The sequence below is a fragment of the Macrotis lagotis genome, chromosome 1 (assembly GCF_037893015.1).
Source record: "Macrotis lagotis isolate mMagLag1 chromosome 1, bilby.v1.9.chrom.fasta, whole genome shotgun sequence".
Taxonomy (NCBI): domain Eukaryota; kingdom Metazoa; phylum Chordata; class Mammalia; order Peramelemorphia; family Peramelidae; genus Macrotis; species Macrotis lagotis.
Genome location: NC_133658.1, coordinates 103,093,948 through 103,108,589, shown reverse-complemented (window position 1 = coordinate 103,108,589; position 14,642 = coordinate 103,093,948). Strand labels below are relative to the sequence as shown.

The 14,642-nt window shown below is 32.8% G+C and overlaps 1 protein-coding gene across 28 annotated transcripts in view; it reads left to right on the top strand.

Annotated features, from left to right (window-relative positions):
* The window catches only part of NRXN1 (neurexin 1), a 1,421,526-nt gene that overhangs the window by 1,183,536 nt on the left and 223,348 nt on the right, over nt 1-14,642 (top strand). For all 28 annotated transcript variants that reach the window (XM_074205985.1, XM_074205975.1, XM_074205966.1 and 25 more), the window contains one exon: nt 2,915-3,086. In XM_074205985.1, the coding sequence (XP_074062086.1) occupies nt 2,915-3,086 (172 nt within the window). The remainder of the gene's footprint in view (nt 1-2,914; nt 3,087-14,642) is intronic.

Below are 14,642 nucleotides of genomic sequence, written 5' to 3'. Positions count from 1 at the left end.
CTGAAAATACTTATGGGAACTGATGCTGAGTAAAATGAGCAGAACCAGGAGAAAACTGTATGATGATCAACTATGATAGAATTAGCTCTCCACAGAAGTATAATGATCAAATATAATTCTAAAGGACTTGTGATGGAAATCACCATCTACATCCAGAGAAAGAATTATGGAGTCTGAATGAAGACCAAATCATACTTTTTTCATTTAAAAAAATTTTTTTTGCTTTATGTTTTTCCCCCTTCTCTGGGTTTTCCCCCTTTTGTTTTGATTCTTCTTTCACATAACTGATATGGAATTATGTTAAGCATAGTTATACATGCATAACCTGTATCATATTGTTAGCTATCAAGAATGGGGGGAAAGGAGGGAGGAAAATGTGGGACTTAAAATCTTACAAAAATGAATGTTGAAAACTATCTTTGCATGTAGTCAGGTAAATGAATAAATTATAGTAAAAAATAACCTAAAAAGTAAAAGTATTTTGTTCTTTAGTGTGTATGTCCAATGTCTGCCTGGCTGTGGGAAAATTTTTTTTAATATATAATTAATGCTCCGGTTCCAGTAGTTTATAATCAATCATACTTTGGAGTCTATTTTTGTAGTATGGGGATTTATCTGTTGGTTTATGATACATAATGTTAATCAACTGATTGTATATTTTGAGGTAGCTGATAGAGGCTATTTTATATCTCTGACTCATGTGTCTGTGTGTGTGTGTGTGTGTGTGTGTGTGTGTGTGTGTGTGTGTGTGTTTGACTTACCATGATATAGCAAAAAAGTATCCTTTCCACTAATATATATATTTTAGTTTTTGTAAGGCAATGTAAGTGGCTTGCCCAAGGCCATACAGCTAGGTAATTATTAAGTGTCTGAGGCCTCATTTGAACTCAGGTACGGGCTGGTGCTCTATCCACTGCGCCACCTAGCTGCCCCCTTTCCACCATTTCTTTACACAAATCTTCATTACTTAGTCATTTTTTTCAAAGCTTAATTATTTATATTATTGGTTAAATTCATACTCATATTGCCCAAGGAAGCCATTTGATTCCATTATCATATCTTAAACTGTTCCATAGGCTTCATCCAGAAATAATTAAATTTCAGTCACTTTTGACAAATCCAATAGTGGCAAAGCTTTTATTTTGACTTTGGAGAGAGAGATTTTTTTGTTTCAAAGTAACTTTGCTTAAGTTTTAGCCTGTTTAATCATGAACTTCTAATTGTTGGATTAAAGAACTAATATTTAACCTCTAGTCTAAGTGAAAGGATGCCTGTTTGTGTATACACAACACATAAAAATGTGCACACACTGACTTGTACATACATACTTAAGGACAGCTAGGTAGTACAATGGATAGAGTGCCAAGCCTGAAGCCAGGAAATCTCATCTTCCTGATTCAAATGTATCCTTCAACACTTACTAACTATGTAACCCTGGCAAGTCACTTAACCCTGTTTGCCTCAGTTTCTTCTTCTGTGAAATGAGTTGGAGAAGGAAATGGAAAATCATTGTAAAACTTTTCCAAATAGGATCACAAAGAGTTAAGACACCATTCAAAGAATTGTGCATACTTCTATATGCAGAAAGACATACCACAATTTATTACCATATGATATTGGTCTTCTCAGATCTGATACAGAAAAACTTAGAAATTCATTTTAAATAGGAAAAATAATCATGCTATCATATTCCCTTGGGTATGGGAGTATGGGTATCATATTCCCCCGAGTATGGTAAATTTCATTAAGATTCTTTTTGTTTCTGAATCTAAGAAAAAATTTGTTTTTCTATGTCATACACGAAATGTAAGCATGTGGCTTTCTTCCCTCACAGAGCTTTGATGTTTTTTCTTCTATAATTAAGTAGTAGATATCATATTTTGATAGCTTCCTCCCAGTTTCTCTGTGTCATAGAAAAAGATGGGCATTGATCTCCAAGGAGACAGGACTGAAACATGAGGAAATTAACAGAGATATGGGGGGGGGCTATTGCCCTCAAAAAGGGGAAGCAGATGCCATGCTAAAATTGCTGAAATTAAGCCAAAAACTTTAGTGGATCAAAGTACTTCAGGAAGACAAACTGATCTGTAGTAATGATTGAAAGGATGTGAAAGTTCAACTTGGAGAAGGTTAAAAAATGCCATAGGCATTGTATCTGTCCAAGAGACACATGTTTCCTTTGCATTCATTTGCATCTATTTAACTTCACATTTGGGGGGATGACATTGTACTGAAAGTCAAGGGATTTGAATTCCTCTGCTTATTCCAAGACATGAGCCTTAATTTCTTCATTTTTAAAAGATAAGGTTGAACTAGATGGAATCTAAATTCCTTGTCAGAATTTGATGGTGCTATGAACAGTGACCACATTGCCTGCATTTGAATATATTTAACTACTGGTGGAATAAACTTATTTTACATATATATACACACACACACACACACATATATATATATATATATGTATATATCTTTTATCAGTTAGGGATAAATAAAATGTTAGTGTTTTAATTTCACCAGTTATTAGGAAAGATAATTTTAAGCCTCAATTTTCTTGCTATGGAACTGAAAGAAGGACATGAAAGGTCCTATGTATAAAATCCATGAAAAGATGCTTGTTTATTTGGGCAATCATTCTCCTCAATCGGAACCTCTGGGAAAAGAAGGCAAATTAATTCCCTTGAAAGTCTGATTTGGAATATCAATTATCCATGAAAGAGATACCCCAGACTTAGCAAAATGTCAAGAACCTTGTCTCCATGATATGCAACTCTTCAGAAGTGAAATATAAAACGAAAAGCTGTTGTTAGAAACACTTTGCAGTTCACCACACTGTTTATAAGACATTCTTATCAAATGATAATTAATTAGCATTACTTCCTTCTGATTCCTTCTCCTTTCTTCTCACTTCTAGCACCAGGGAAAGATTGGAGTTAAATTTAATGTTGGAACGGATGACATCGCCATTGAAGAGGCCAATGCAATCATTAATGATGGGAAATACCATGTTGTACGTTTCACGAGGAGTGGCGGTAACGCTACATTACAGGTGGACAGCTGGCCAGTGATCGAGCGCTATCCTGCAGGTAAGGCAGTGAATATATATCTGTGAATGATTTTACAAAGAAAAAAAAAGGACAACAAGCATTATTTTGCGTCCGTTTCACCAAATTCCAGATATTTTGAGAAATCCTCAAATACTTATTGCAAAGTTAGGGTCATTTGAATGTGATGCTATCCTAAACTCTTCTGGACACAATGTGTAGTAATGGCATTGCATGGATGAAACTGAAGGCACACTTTTATCTTCTGTAAAATTCAAAACATCATTGAAATCAGAGAAATGTAAACCTAAAAGACACAACAATGTTAAAGCTTTTTTATTGATTGTTAAACATTTAAACATTAAACAAAGGGAAGGTTTTGACAAAAGTAATAGAGTAAATTAAAAAAAAACTTATGGGGTAAATATCATAAAATGTTCACTTGGAGGAAATGTATCTATTATTATGATGCAATTGCTGAAAATCATAAAACATTAGGGAGAGCCACTGATCAATGGTGAAAAGCATTTAACTATTAATAGTTATTCATAATTAGTTAAAAATAAATTTATTTAAATGCAACCTGTGTTCTCTATCACATAGCCACTGTGTTCACAGGAAGCAAGTGTCCCTATTATTATTCACTTCAAATATAAAATATACTTGTTTCAAATAAGCTCTGGGTCAGATTTGAAAATCATTTGAAAATCACCAAGCTATTGAGTAAATTTGTCAACATGACATTATTAAAACAAAAGCATTCTTAAGCAGAAATATAAGCAAAGGTTACTTTTAGTTATACATTTTCTACTTCTTTAAAAGCCTATATAATTTACAACAAAGCCAGAGTTTAGTTAAAAGAAATATCCTGAAATATCTGTTCAGAGATTAGCATTTGATTTCAAGGGTCTCCTCTCTCCATGTTTAAGTGCAAATTTTATCCCCCACCCTGTATATTCTTTATTCACTGCTTCTTTCTTAGCCAGTATAATAGAATAACAACCCACAAGAATACCCATAGAAGAGAAATAAACATTTAAAACCCAAGCAAAAGAAAACAGCTATTAAAAATAAGAATCGTAAAGTTGGTCCCTGGAACCAGCCTAATCTACCCAGGATGATCAATCAGATTTTTTTTTTTCCATTTAGGAAGTTTGTTAAATAACTAAAATCACCTTGCTTTCATTCTATAATCAATATGGTACAGGCAATAAGAAGAATGATTTTTAAAGCTATTTAAACTAGCCCGAATTAAATGTAGTTTTCTAAAAAATAAGTGTTATAATTAGAGACAATATTTTCATATAAAAAATAAGGGGATAGACTAGTTCTGTTATCCTATATATATTTTTAAAAGGAACAAAAGGAAAGAAAGGGAAAGAATAGATGAAAAATACTAGAGAGAGAGAGAGAGAGAGAGAGAGAGAGAGAGAGAGAGAAGAAAAGACCATGTCAGCTGAAATTGTCAAATGGTATTTGGTACTAATAGAGTATAGGGACTCACTGGAACCTAGGGATGGCTAGAGATCCTATTGATGGGATAGACTTAATGATATATGATAGCTAGATGGAGATAAAGGAATAATTCCAAGGCAATTATCATTTTAATTCTGTAGATAATTGGGAAATAATAATGGATGCTGGCATTTAGAAACACACTAGACCACCCTTTAATCTTAGGGGCCACAGCATTGGGTGCTAATAATAACATTAGGTTATTTATTGCAGTTGTTTTTTAGAGTGATATTCCAGAACAGGGGAGGGATTACAGTTTTCTAAACAGATTCCAGAGTACTTCAGATTAGGGTCATTAGCCCAGTCTAGTGTAATTATGAAAGAATTAGTGACATATTTTTAATAATAATATATAGAAGTATTTAATAGAGCATCAATTGATTATTAATAACTTACATGTGTATGGCACTTTATACATATTATATGTCTTGATCTTCACAACAACTCTGAAAGCTTCTCTTTTGGGGCAGCTGGGTGGTGCAGGGAGCGAGCACCAGCTCTGGAGTCAGGAGAACCTGAGTTTAAATCTGGACTCAGACATTAATAATTACTTAACTGTGTGACCTTGAGCAAGTCACTTAATCTCATTACTGTGCAAAACCAAAAAAAAGTCTCTCTCTTTTCATCCCTATCTTACAGAAAAGAAAACTAAGGCTCAAATAGTTTAAGCAGCTAAATAGATGTTTAAAGATCTAGAGGGAGATTTTTATCCAGCTGCTCTTGATCCTAAATGCTACATTCTATTCAAATTGCTGTGCCTAAATCTTATTAAAAAAACCAAACTATCCTGGGCACTTTGGTATATAAAGTGTGAGAGGAACTACCTTCAGGAAACTTACATTCTAGATGGGAATATTAAGCATATAATATTTATAGAAAAACACATGTAAAAACTTCAATGAGCTACATCAATATTTACAAATTATTTTTTTATTAACCAACCTGTGTGTATATCAGGATAGTTAATTAGATAGTAACTATAGAAAGCTAGTTTAAAAGACATTTGGCTTTGGTAATACCATAAAGTCAAATCTGAATTTAAAATGTGCAGTTTCTGGAGCTGATATTACAATTACAATTGTCTGGAACTAGCATTTTGTTGTTATTGGGATTTTGTTTTAGTTTTTTGCTTAGCAGTGAGAATCAGGATATCACTTTAGAAAATGGATTTATGGTATAACTATTTTTAATCTGATGATTTGTCATTAAAAAGACATTGTTATACTTTGTAATGTGTTACTGAACTGGTGTACTCAATACCACCTCCTCTCATCAGAAGGCAGGAGCTAGTGAACTATCATCAGGTCTCCTTAAAGTGCTTGCACTGAAAAATATAGGTAATAAAGGTTGAAATTAGCAATTAAGTATGGCACTCAACCTTCCATTATTGGGCGTTGTGGTAGGCACATTTATATGAAGCAATACATCTGGCAACTCCAGTGGGTCTTTAATGAAATGTGCACAAACCATTGACCAGTGGCATTATCCCTAATTGTCTGGAAGGCTTTCTTACAGAAGCTAATTGTTATGAGTAGATTTTATATTCTTTGGAGTATAAGCAATGCTCCTATAACTCAATAATCATCACTTGTAAAATAAACATGGAATTTTATGAACAGTAAACCTGCTTTCTTGAACAAAAATTAAAAGTCATGATGCACTTACAGATGAGAAAGAAACTCTTATTTGACAATTGTCATTTAATGCTGAAGTAGAATGCATCAATCACTAAGCCCTGATTTGGTCCTAATTAGAATTCCTCTGTAAAAGTTTTGCTCTGTCAATAAAAATAGACCTCTTCTCATAACACTAAATCGTGAAGTCTAACATCATTTTGGTTGCTATGCTTAATAATTCCTGCAGATAAATCACAGTTAACATTTCAATATAACTCAGCTCCTAAAAGAAAAAAAAATCATGTAATGTAATAAGAGGAACCCTTTGTGTTCTTCACCACAATATCAAATTGCACTTTCCCTAAACAAATAAATAAGTCAAATTAACAAAAATTTATTGAGTATATATTTTATGTAAAGCTTTGGGGGGTCCTAGGTACCTTGTAAAGGTTCAGTTGATAGAACACCTCACTCAGAATTAAGACTGGAAAATTTTAATCCTGACTCAGACAATTACTAGCCAAATGATATTGGGCAAGACACTTAACCTCTCCCATAGTCAGTTGCCTCATCTATAAAATGAAAATAATACTAGTGCCAACCTCAGAGCGTTATTTTCAGGATAAAATTGAGATAATATTTATAGTTTTGAAAATCTAAAAGTATCACCTAAATATCATATTCTTAATATTTAAAGAACATCCCTTGCCCTCAGGGAGTATGCAGTCTTAGGGAGAAGTTATAAATGCAATAAGTTAAATTCAAATTAAATAAGTACAAAGGTCCATGAATTGCTGTGACTGATTATCAAACAGGTAGTGCAAATTCCAGTAGAATATTAGATCTTTAAGGACAAAAATTATTTTGTTTTTATCTTCGTGTGATGCCACATTAGGTATTTAATAAATATTGAATTTGTTAAACTGAGGCAGGGATTATATAGCTTCAAAGTCTGCTACTACATGTTTAGTGTTTATTGATTTGAATTGGGTGCAATAAAAGTTCTTTCAGTTTAAAGGAGGAAGAGATCTCAAAGAGTTGGAGTGGTCTAGGTTGCATTCATTTAGAAAGAATGAGCTTTTGGGTTTTTAAAGGGTAAGTGGGATTCAGAACCACTACAAGGAGTGAGGAAAAAATTCCAGGTGGAGAAACTCTACACATGTTAATGAAGTCCAGAGAATGTTTCCTCTGTGCCTAACTGAAATCCCTACCTCTAAAGTATGACATGTGCAAATTAATTTGGAAAGATTTTCTTTTTTTAAGATATTAAAAGATTTCTAAATGTGAAAGATGGCAAAATGTTCTGAGTCTTCTTATAAAGGCTCTAAAAATGTGGGGAGGGATACAGGAGGGCATTTGGAGTGATAAACGACCTTATATTCTTGCCATGTAAGTCCTGTTTGAGAAAAATAGAGATGTTGAGTACAAAGTTACAAAGGCCATGATAACCATCTTCTGGTACTTTGGGATTATCGTGTAGAAGAGATATTATCTTTTTCCACTTAGACCCAGAGGGCAGAGCTAGGATCAGTGGGAGGAAGTTAAAAGAGATAAATTTAAATGATATAAGGAAACTGTTCCAAGCAATTAGAGCCCTTAAAAGTGGAATGGAATGTTTTCAGGGGTGGGAGAGTCTCCTTCACTAGAAATCTTCAATTTAAGTGAATTAACATATGGAAATCATTTTGCAGCCCTCAAAGTATTATGTAGATGATGGTGGTGGTGATGATGATGATGATGATGATGATGATGATGATGATGATGATGATTTTCATCAAAGGATTGATAGTCATTCATTGAGTATGTTACAGAGTCTGAGATTCACAGAGATATGCAGATAGATTTTAAGGGTTCATAAACTTGGATAGGAAAAAATTATATCCTTATTTTCACTAATTTCTAACTGAAATTTAGAATTTCCTTCAATTATTTAAAAATATTCAGAGAGGGGATTCACAGGACTTTACCAGACTACTGTAAAGGTGCATGATATACAAAACTTTAAGAACATCCAGCTAGAGAAACTCTTAAGTCCCTTCAAATTCCAAAATTCCATTATTTCTATTTATCTCTATTGATGTCTAAGTATAGGGAAACTAAATTATAATAACATTATGCACTTCTGTGCCAAACATTGTATTTAATACTGAGGAGACACTGAAGAAACAAATTAAGTTCCTGAGTTCAAGAAGCTAATACTACAATAGGAGATGTAACATGTTTATGGTGGGTGCTGCTGGCCACTGACTAACTCTACAAATAGCCTTTTACTTAATTCAATTTAAAACAGATAGGATAGAGCTAGCAAATTTATCTCTCACAGCACTATAGAGTCAAGGATTTAGTTAGAAGGTTCTATGAAACCTAGTCCATTCTTTTCAGTTTACAGGTTTATAAGCTGCTTAGGGCAATTCCCATCATCCCTTGACTATTTAATGATGGAGACAGGACTAGATACCTATTCTTCTGGCATCTTATTTCTCTGTTCTTTCACTCTTCTACCCTGGTTGACATGTGATAAAGGAGATGTTCTTAGATTTAAACTTTAATAACACCATATATCATTTATGTATATTTTTCCTATCAGAGTCTGTTTTCATTTAGGGGGAAAACATGCAAACACATACTTGCAAACACATATTATTTCTTGGAGTTTGAGGAAGGTGAGCAAAGTACAGAATACTGCACATGCACATTTATTTAATGTGTTTCTTCAATTTCTTAGACTTTAGAGTTCATCAAAACTGTTTCCTGATATTTAAGGAATCTGGTAGTTATTACATTGCTATGCCCATTAACATCTAAATCATATTCCTGAAGTTTAACATTGAGTTTTCCTAACTCATGTTAGAAATTTCAGGAAAATAAACCATAAAGACTAATGGATTGTATTTCCAACAGTACTAATAACACTCTTGCATATACATTTTATAAATATATAAAGAAACAGAGGAGGCTAATGTCCACAGCAGGGAAGGACTATTTGAAGACTTTTTCTAGTTCTAGGTAAAAGGATGACAGTATTTAGTTTGAGAGAATCTATACCTTATTTAAAAGTATAGATGAAAATTTACATATATGTATATATCTGTATTACATATATATGTATATATTGACATATTGACATGTGATTTTTATCATTGCAGATATTCTCTTTAAAAGAACAAATCACATCTTTTACACGTATTCTTATCCTGAAACACTTATTCTTATTCTCCAGTAAATCCTACACAGGAGATCTATCCAAATGTCTGGATCTAATAAAATTGGCTAGATCCCTTGCCATTCTGTGACATTACCCTTACAGCCATTCACTTGTGCTATGTGGGCTGGTCCTTTTCTGGTTGTATATTTATTTGATGATCTCATTGATGCTATATCATGCACACAATTCATCATTATACAGCCTATTCACATCCTTGTACATCTCCCCATTGCCTTTTGAATCTTCAAAGATTATATGATCTGCAGTTATATAACAACACTGAAAAATATTGGTTTTAAGAATATATGGGGTTTTTTTCATGGAAAAAGATCAGGATCATTGATGGACCTGCATAATTTCACATCCTTTCTTCTTTCTAATCTATTCTAAGCCCAATTTATTGCTCATTTTCTGTGCCCTAAAACATTCATACCAAAGTTACCACTTCATGGAAATCTTTCTAGCTAAATATAATAGACTAGAAATAGACATTCTTCATCAATTTGGTTTTTCCCTGTAGGTCAGTTAGGTTAAACTCAAGTTACCATAGCTCTCATTTTGAAGCGTTTGTAAATGTTCTGGGTCTTCATGTAAGAAGCACAATACCACCCACAAACAGAAGGATTTTGCCATCTTTGAGGAATTCTATATTGTATGACCTTCATGAGAGGGAATATATTTTCCCCTCTACATACCTCTCTCTGCATACATCTCTCTAATTTATGCTTCTCAATCTTATTATATTTATTAAGAAATATTGTCATCATTTTAATATGGGTAATAGTAGCCCATGTCCAGTGCTTTTTAAATTACATTTTGTTCTATCAATTCATTTTGTTTTAAAATAAAAGTATTAAAAATCCCTAGCTGGTAGAAAACATGTTGAGTTCTTGAATTCCTTTCATGTTTTAGTTAATTCTCTTTTACTCTTCAATTTATGTGACTATAAAGATGTGGTCTTCTATAGAAATTCATCTGCAAAAGTTTGCCTATTTCCTTATTTCACTTTCACTTTCATCAGTGATCCCATCCCAAAATTATTCTCTTGTTTTTATTTTTTTTTAAAGAAAGAAATAGTAAGAATACAGGTGAGGTTAGTAACTCATTGATCCTTTTTCAGTAGTAGGAAATCTTTGATATTTACCAACGGTTTGGTATCTTCCCTCTTTCAGATAGTTTAAGAATCAATTCTTCACTAACATCAAAATTGTGTTGCCTCCAGCACAGACTTCTTATGTGAATATGAAATCTTGTCCTGGACAGCTGGGCGGCACAGTAGATAGAGCACTGGCCTTGAAGTCAGGAGGAAGGGAGCTCAAAGTCATCCTCAGATACTTGTCACTTATTGTGTGACTTGCTGTGTGATCTTGGGCAAGTCATTTAACTCTGATTGTCTTACATCCAGGTCCATCTCCAGTCATCCTGATTCCTATCTGGCTACTAAACCCAGATGGTTCTGGAGGAGAAAGTGAGGCATAGCACCCTCCTCATTCAAATCCAATTCACAACCTTGTCGTGGAATCATCTCCTTGATGTCATAGTCTTCTTCTAGAATGAAGGACAAAAACCATGGTGTTGTCCCTTGTTTTTCTACCTAGGTTTTCTTTGATACCATTTCTATTTTCTCCTGTAGTCTAATGTAGACCCTAATATCAGACTTGAAATGTGTTAGCCATATCATCATCCCTTATGTCATAATCTTCTTTTAGAATGAAGGGCAAAAAACATCAAGTTTTGTCTGTTCTTTTCCTCTCTGGTATCTCTTTAGTGTCATTTCTGCTTCCTCATGTAGTTTAATGCTGACTGTAATATCAGACTTGGGTCATATCAAATTCATCCAAGAGTGTCCTTACCTCTTCTTCCTCTTCAGTGCAAGTTTATGTGTAAGGATTTTTGTGGTTATATCATTTTTTTTTGCTTATCCCTAACAAGAGCATTGCAATATAAAAATCTCAAAAGGATTCATGAAATGATTGGCCTTATCTTGAAACCAACCTTACTAGCATTTTTATTTACATTTATTTCTGAGGAGACTCAGTGAGCTACCCTTAGTTCTAGCTGTATCTTCCTTTTATCTTTTATTTTCACTTATAGTTAAAAATGTCAAAAATTGACATCAATTTCCATGACAAAAAAATTCATGACAAAGTAAATATTTTCTTCTTACTTAGTAAGGTTGATGTTTAGAAAGGAGATACGTTTATTGCTTGGAACCTCCTATTTCCAGCAGGGTAGAAAGCTCTTAGAAGCTTTTAGTCTACTCCCATAGAACTAAGGGTAAATGAAGGCATTAAAGTATCATTAATGGGCAAATAAAAAAGGAAATTAATTAATTTGTCCAATATTTATTGACAGTCAACACTGTGGCAATTAAAGATGTAAATTTCAATAATTCAATTTAATAAATATTACTTAATTCAATGCATTTGATGTTGCAGGAACTGGGCTAAGTGCTGAAGATACAAAAAGAGTGAGATAAAAAAAAATTATTTGTAAGGTACTTGCAGTCAGAGATGCTGACTTTTTTTGTCTTTATAGCCTCCCTTTCCAGTTTTGTGCCTTACAAAACATAGATGCTTAGTAAATATTTATTGAATTGATTTATTGCAGCTTTCCTCCTTCTTCCCTTTCTTTTCTTCTCTCTTTCAATTTCCATCAATGTCCCTCACAACTCTGATTCCCTCTTCATTGTAAATTAAAAAAGATTATATATATATATATATAGTGACTTTATAACTCAATCAGAAAACAAGAGCCCAATAAAGAATGATAGTAGAAAACCCCTAGCCATATTTTAACCTGAATTTCACTGAAGAGCTCATTGTGATGCCAGTCAAGTGTATGTTTAAGTTATTTTAAGGACAATAAAATTGTCTTGCTTTAAAAGTTATGGTGAAATCATTTTTCTTGCTATTTTCTCTATTCAGAATCGATCCTGATTCTTTATCACAACTTATCAAACCATATATATATATATATTATAGTGTGTACAGAAAAGTATATATATATATATTCTATCTATAAATCTATAAAAATATAATCTATAAAAATTCCCCAGGTTCTTCTCATAAGAATCAAAATGAAGATTATCACTATTCCTCAATGATCAGTGTATTACAGGAAACTCTTTGATAACAGTGTAATTCAAGAATATTATAACAATATTTCTCCAAGACTTGAGAAAGATTATCATTTATCCTGTGTTTTCCCAGCATTGTATATAGCAGCTTATTTCTTATGTGCATTAAACTTTGGGATTTAATTCCAGATACTCATAAAATTGTAGAACTTTGAAGCTAGAAGAAACTTGAGAAATCATTAAACACATAAAAAATAAAAAATAAATCATCAAACACAACTCCCTTAGATGGTTTGAGTGAAACAGAGAGTGAAAGGTAAACTGAGTTCTACAAAATGATCTGTGATAAAACTAAATCTTATTCTCAGTCCATGCAATACTGCCTCAATGTACAATAGAGTGGTGAAGTTAATCTATCTCTGATGCTAAGATTCTTCAGGCTAACAGAATGTCAGAGCTAGAAAGTAACCTTAGAGATTTTTATCTATTGATTAATACTCCTAAGATCACACAAATTATATACTTCCTTTATGTATAATACTTGCTATAGTTTTCTTAATATAAATGAGATAAAAAGTGCATGACACATAAGTGAGATAAAAATGCTTCTTGTCCTCTCCCTTCCCTTAGATAAATGCTATAAAATGTCTTTCATATTTCATTTTGAGATCAAGGTCTTAAACTCAAACATTAACCTGAAATTCTATTAATTTCTTCCATATTTGTGCTAATTAATTGCCCTTATCTAATGTAATAATTAATCATCTTTTAGATAAAGGACATATATATGCCAAAATTTATAACAATTTTTTGGTAATAACAATGAACTGGAAACAAAGGAGATGCTCATTATTTGGGGGAATGGCTAAAAAAACATGGAATCTGAATGTCACGTAATATCACTGCTCTATAAGAACATGAAAAATACACATGGAAAGGATATTATATGAATTGGTGCAATATGAAGTAAGTAGAAGCAAGAAACATGATACAGAATAAGGACCAGAATGTGAGGAACAAAAAAGAATTAAGCAACAAAATTATGATGACTAAACAAGGCCACAAATAACAAATATAATAATATACTTCCCCTATTTTTCTGTAAAAATGGGGGACTATGGGTATGAGATATGGCAGATAACATTAGGTATTTTTATGATATTGGTTAACTTGCTTCCTTTTTTGTTCCTTTATCTGTTTTTATTCTTTATTACAAGAGATGGTTCTCTCAGAAGGAAATAGGGAATTATGGGAATATAATGTGAAATTATAGAAAAAAAGTATATCAATGAAATTATTTTAAAGGATATTTCATTTCTACTTGAATTCAATAGGTAAGAGATACCCAAATGTCATAAAATGCAAAATTCTCTTCCTGAGAGTTGTGGAGGAATAGAATTTTAACTGTTACCTAAATGTTATAAGTTCTCTCTAGAAAATGGAGTTTTAGAAAACATCAAATATCTTTTAAGACTATATGTCTGGGGGCAGCTAGTTGGCACAGTGAATGGAGCATTGGCCCTGGAGTCAGGTGTACCTGAGTTCAAATCTGTCCTCAGTCACTTAATAATTGGGCAAGCCACTTAACCCCATTGCCTTGCAAAAATCTAAAAAAGAAAAAAAAGCCATATGTCTGTTTTTAGTAATTTCTATAGTTTGGAAGTTCTGATATTCCATTTATACTAGTTCTTTTCAAAAGTCTTTTGCCTTTATAACATTAAGTTCAGCAGAGGAAATAGAAACAATCATGCTCCTAGCAGAGGTGATGAATATTTTTCTTAATAGTTTCTCAAGTCTTCTGACTCCTTTCCAAATAAGATTCTTATTATCAATTCACCTCATGAGGATGATTTTCAACTATGTAACCCAATCCAATCTTTTTTTTGTAATTTCTTCATGATTAAAAAAAATGGAGGAGCTAGGTGATGCAGTGGGTAGAGTACTGACCCAGAAGTCAAGAGGACCTGAGTTCAAATCCAGTCTCAGACACTTAAAAATTTCTTAACTGTGTGACCTTGGGCAAGTCACTTAACCCCACTACCTTGTAAAAAACAGAAACAAAAAAACCCTCTTCTTCTTTGAAAGAAAAGTAGATAGGCAAAACAAATTTATCCAGACTACCATATTTGATAGGATATGCAGCATTGTGGTTTCTTAGGATATTGCTTCTCTAATAAGTGGAT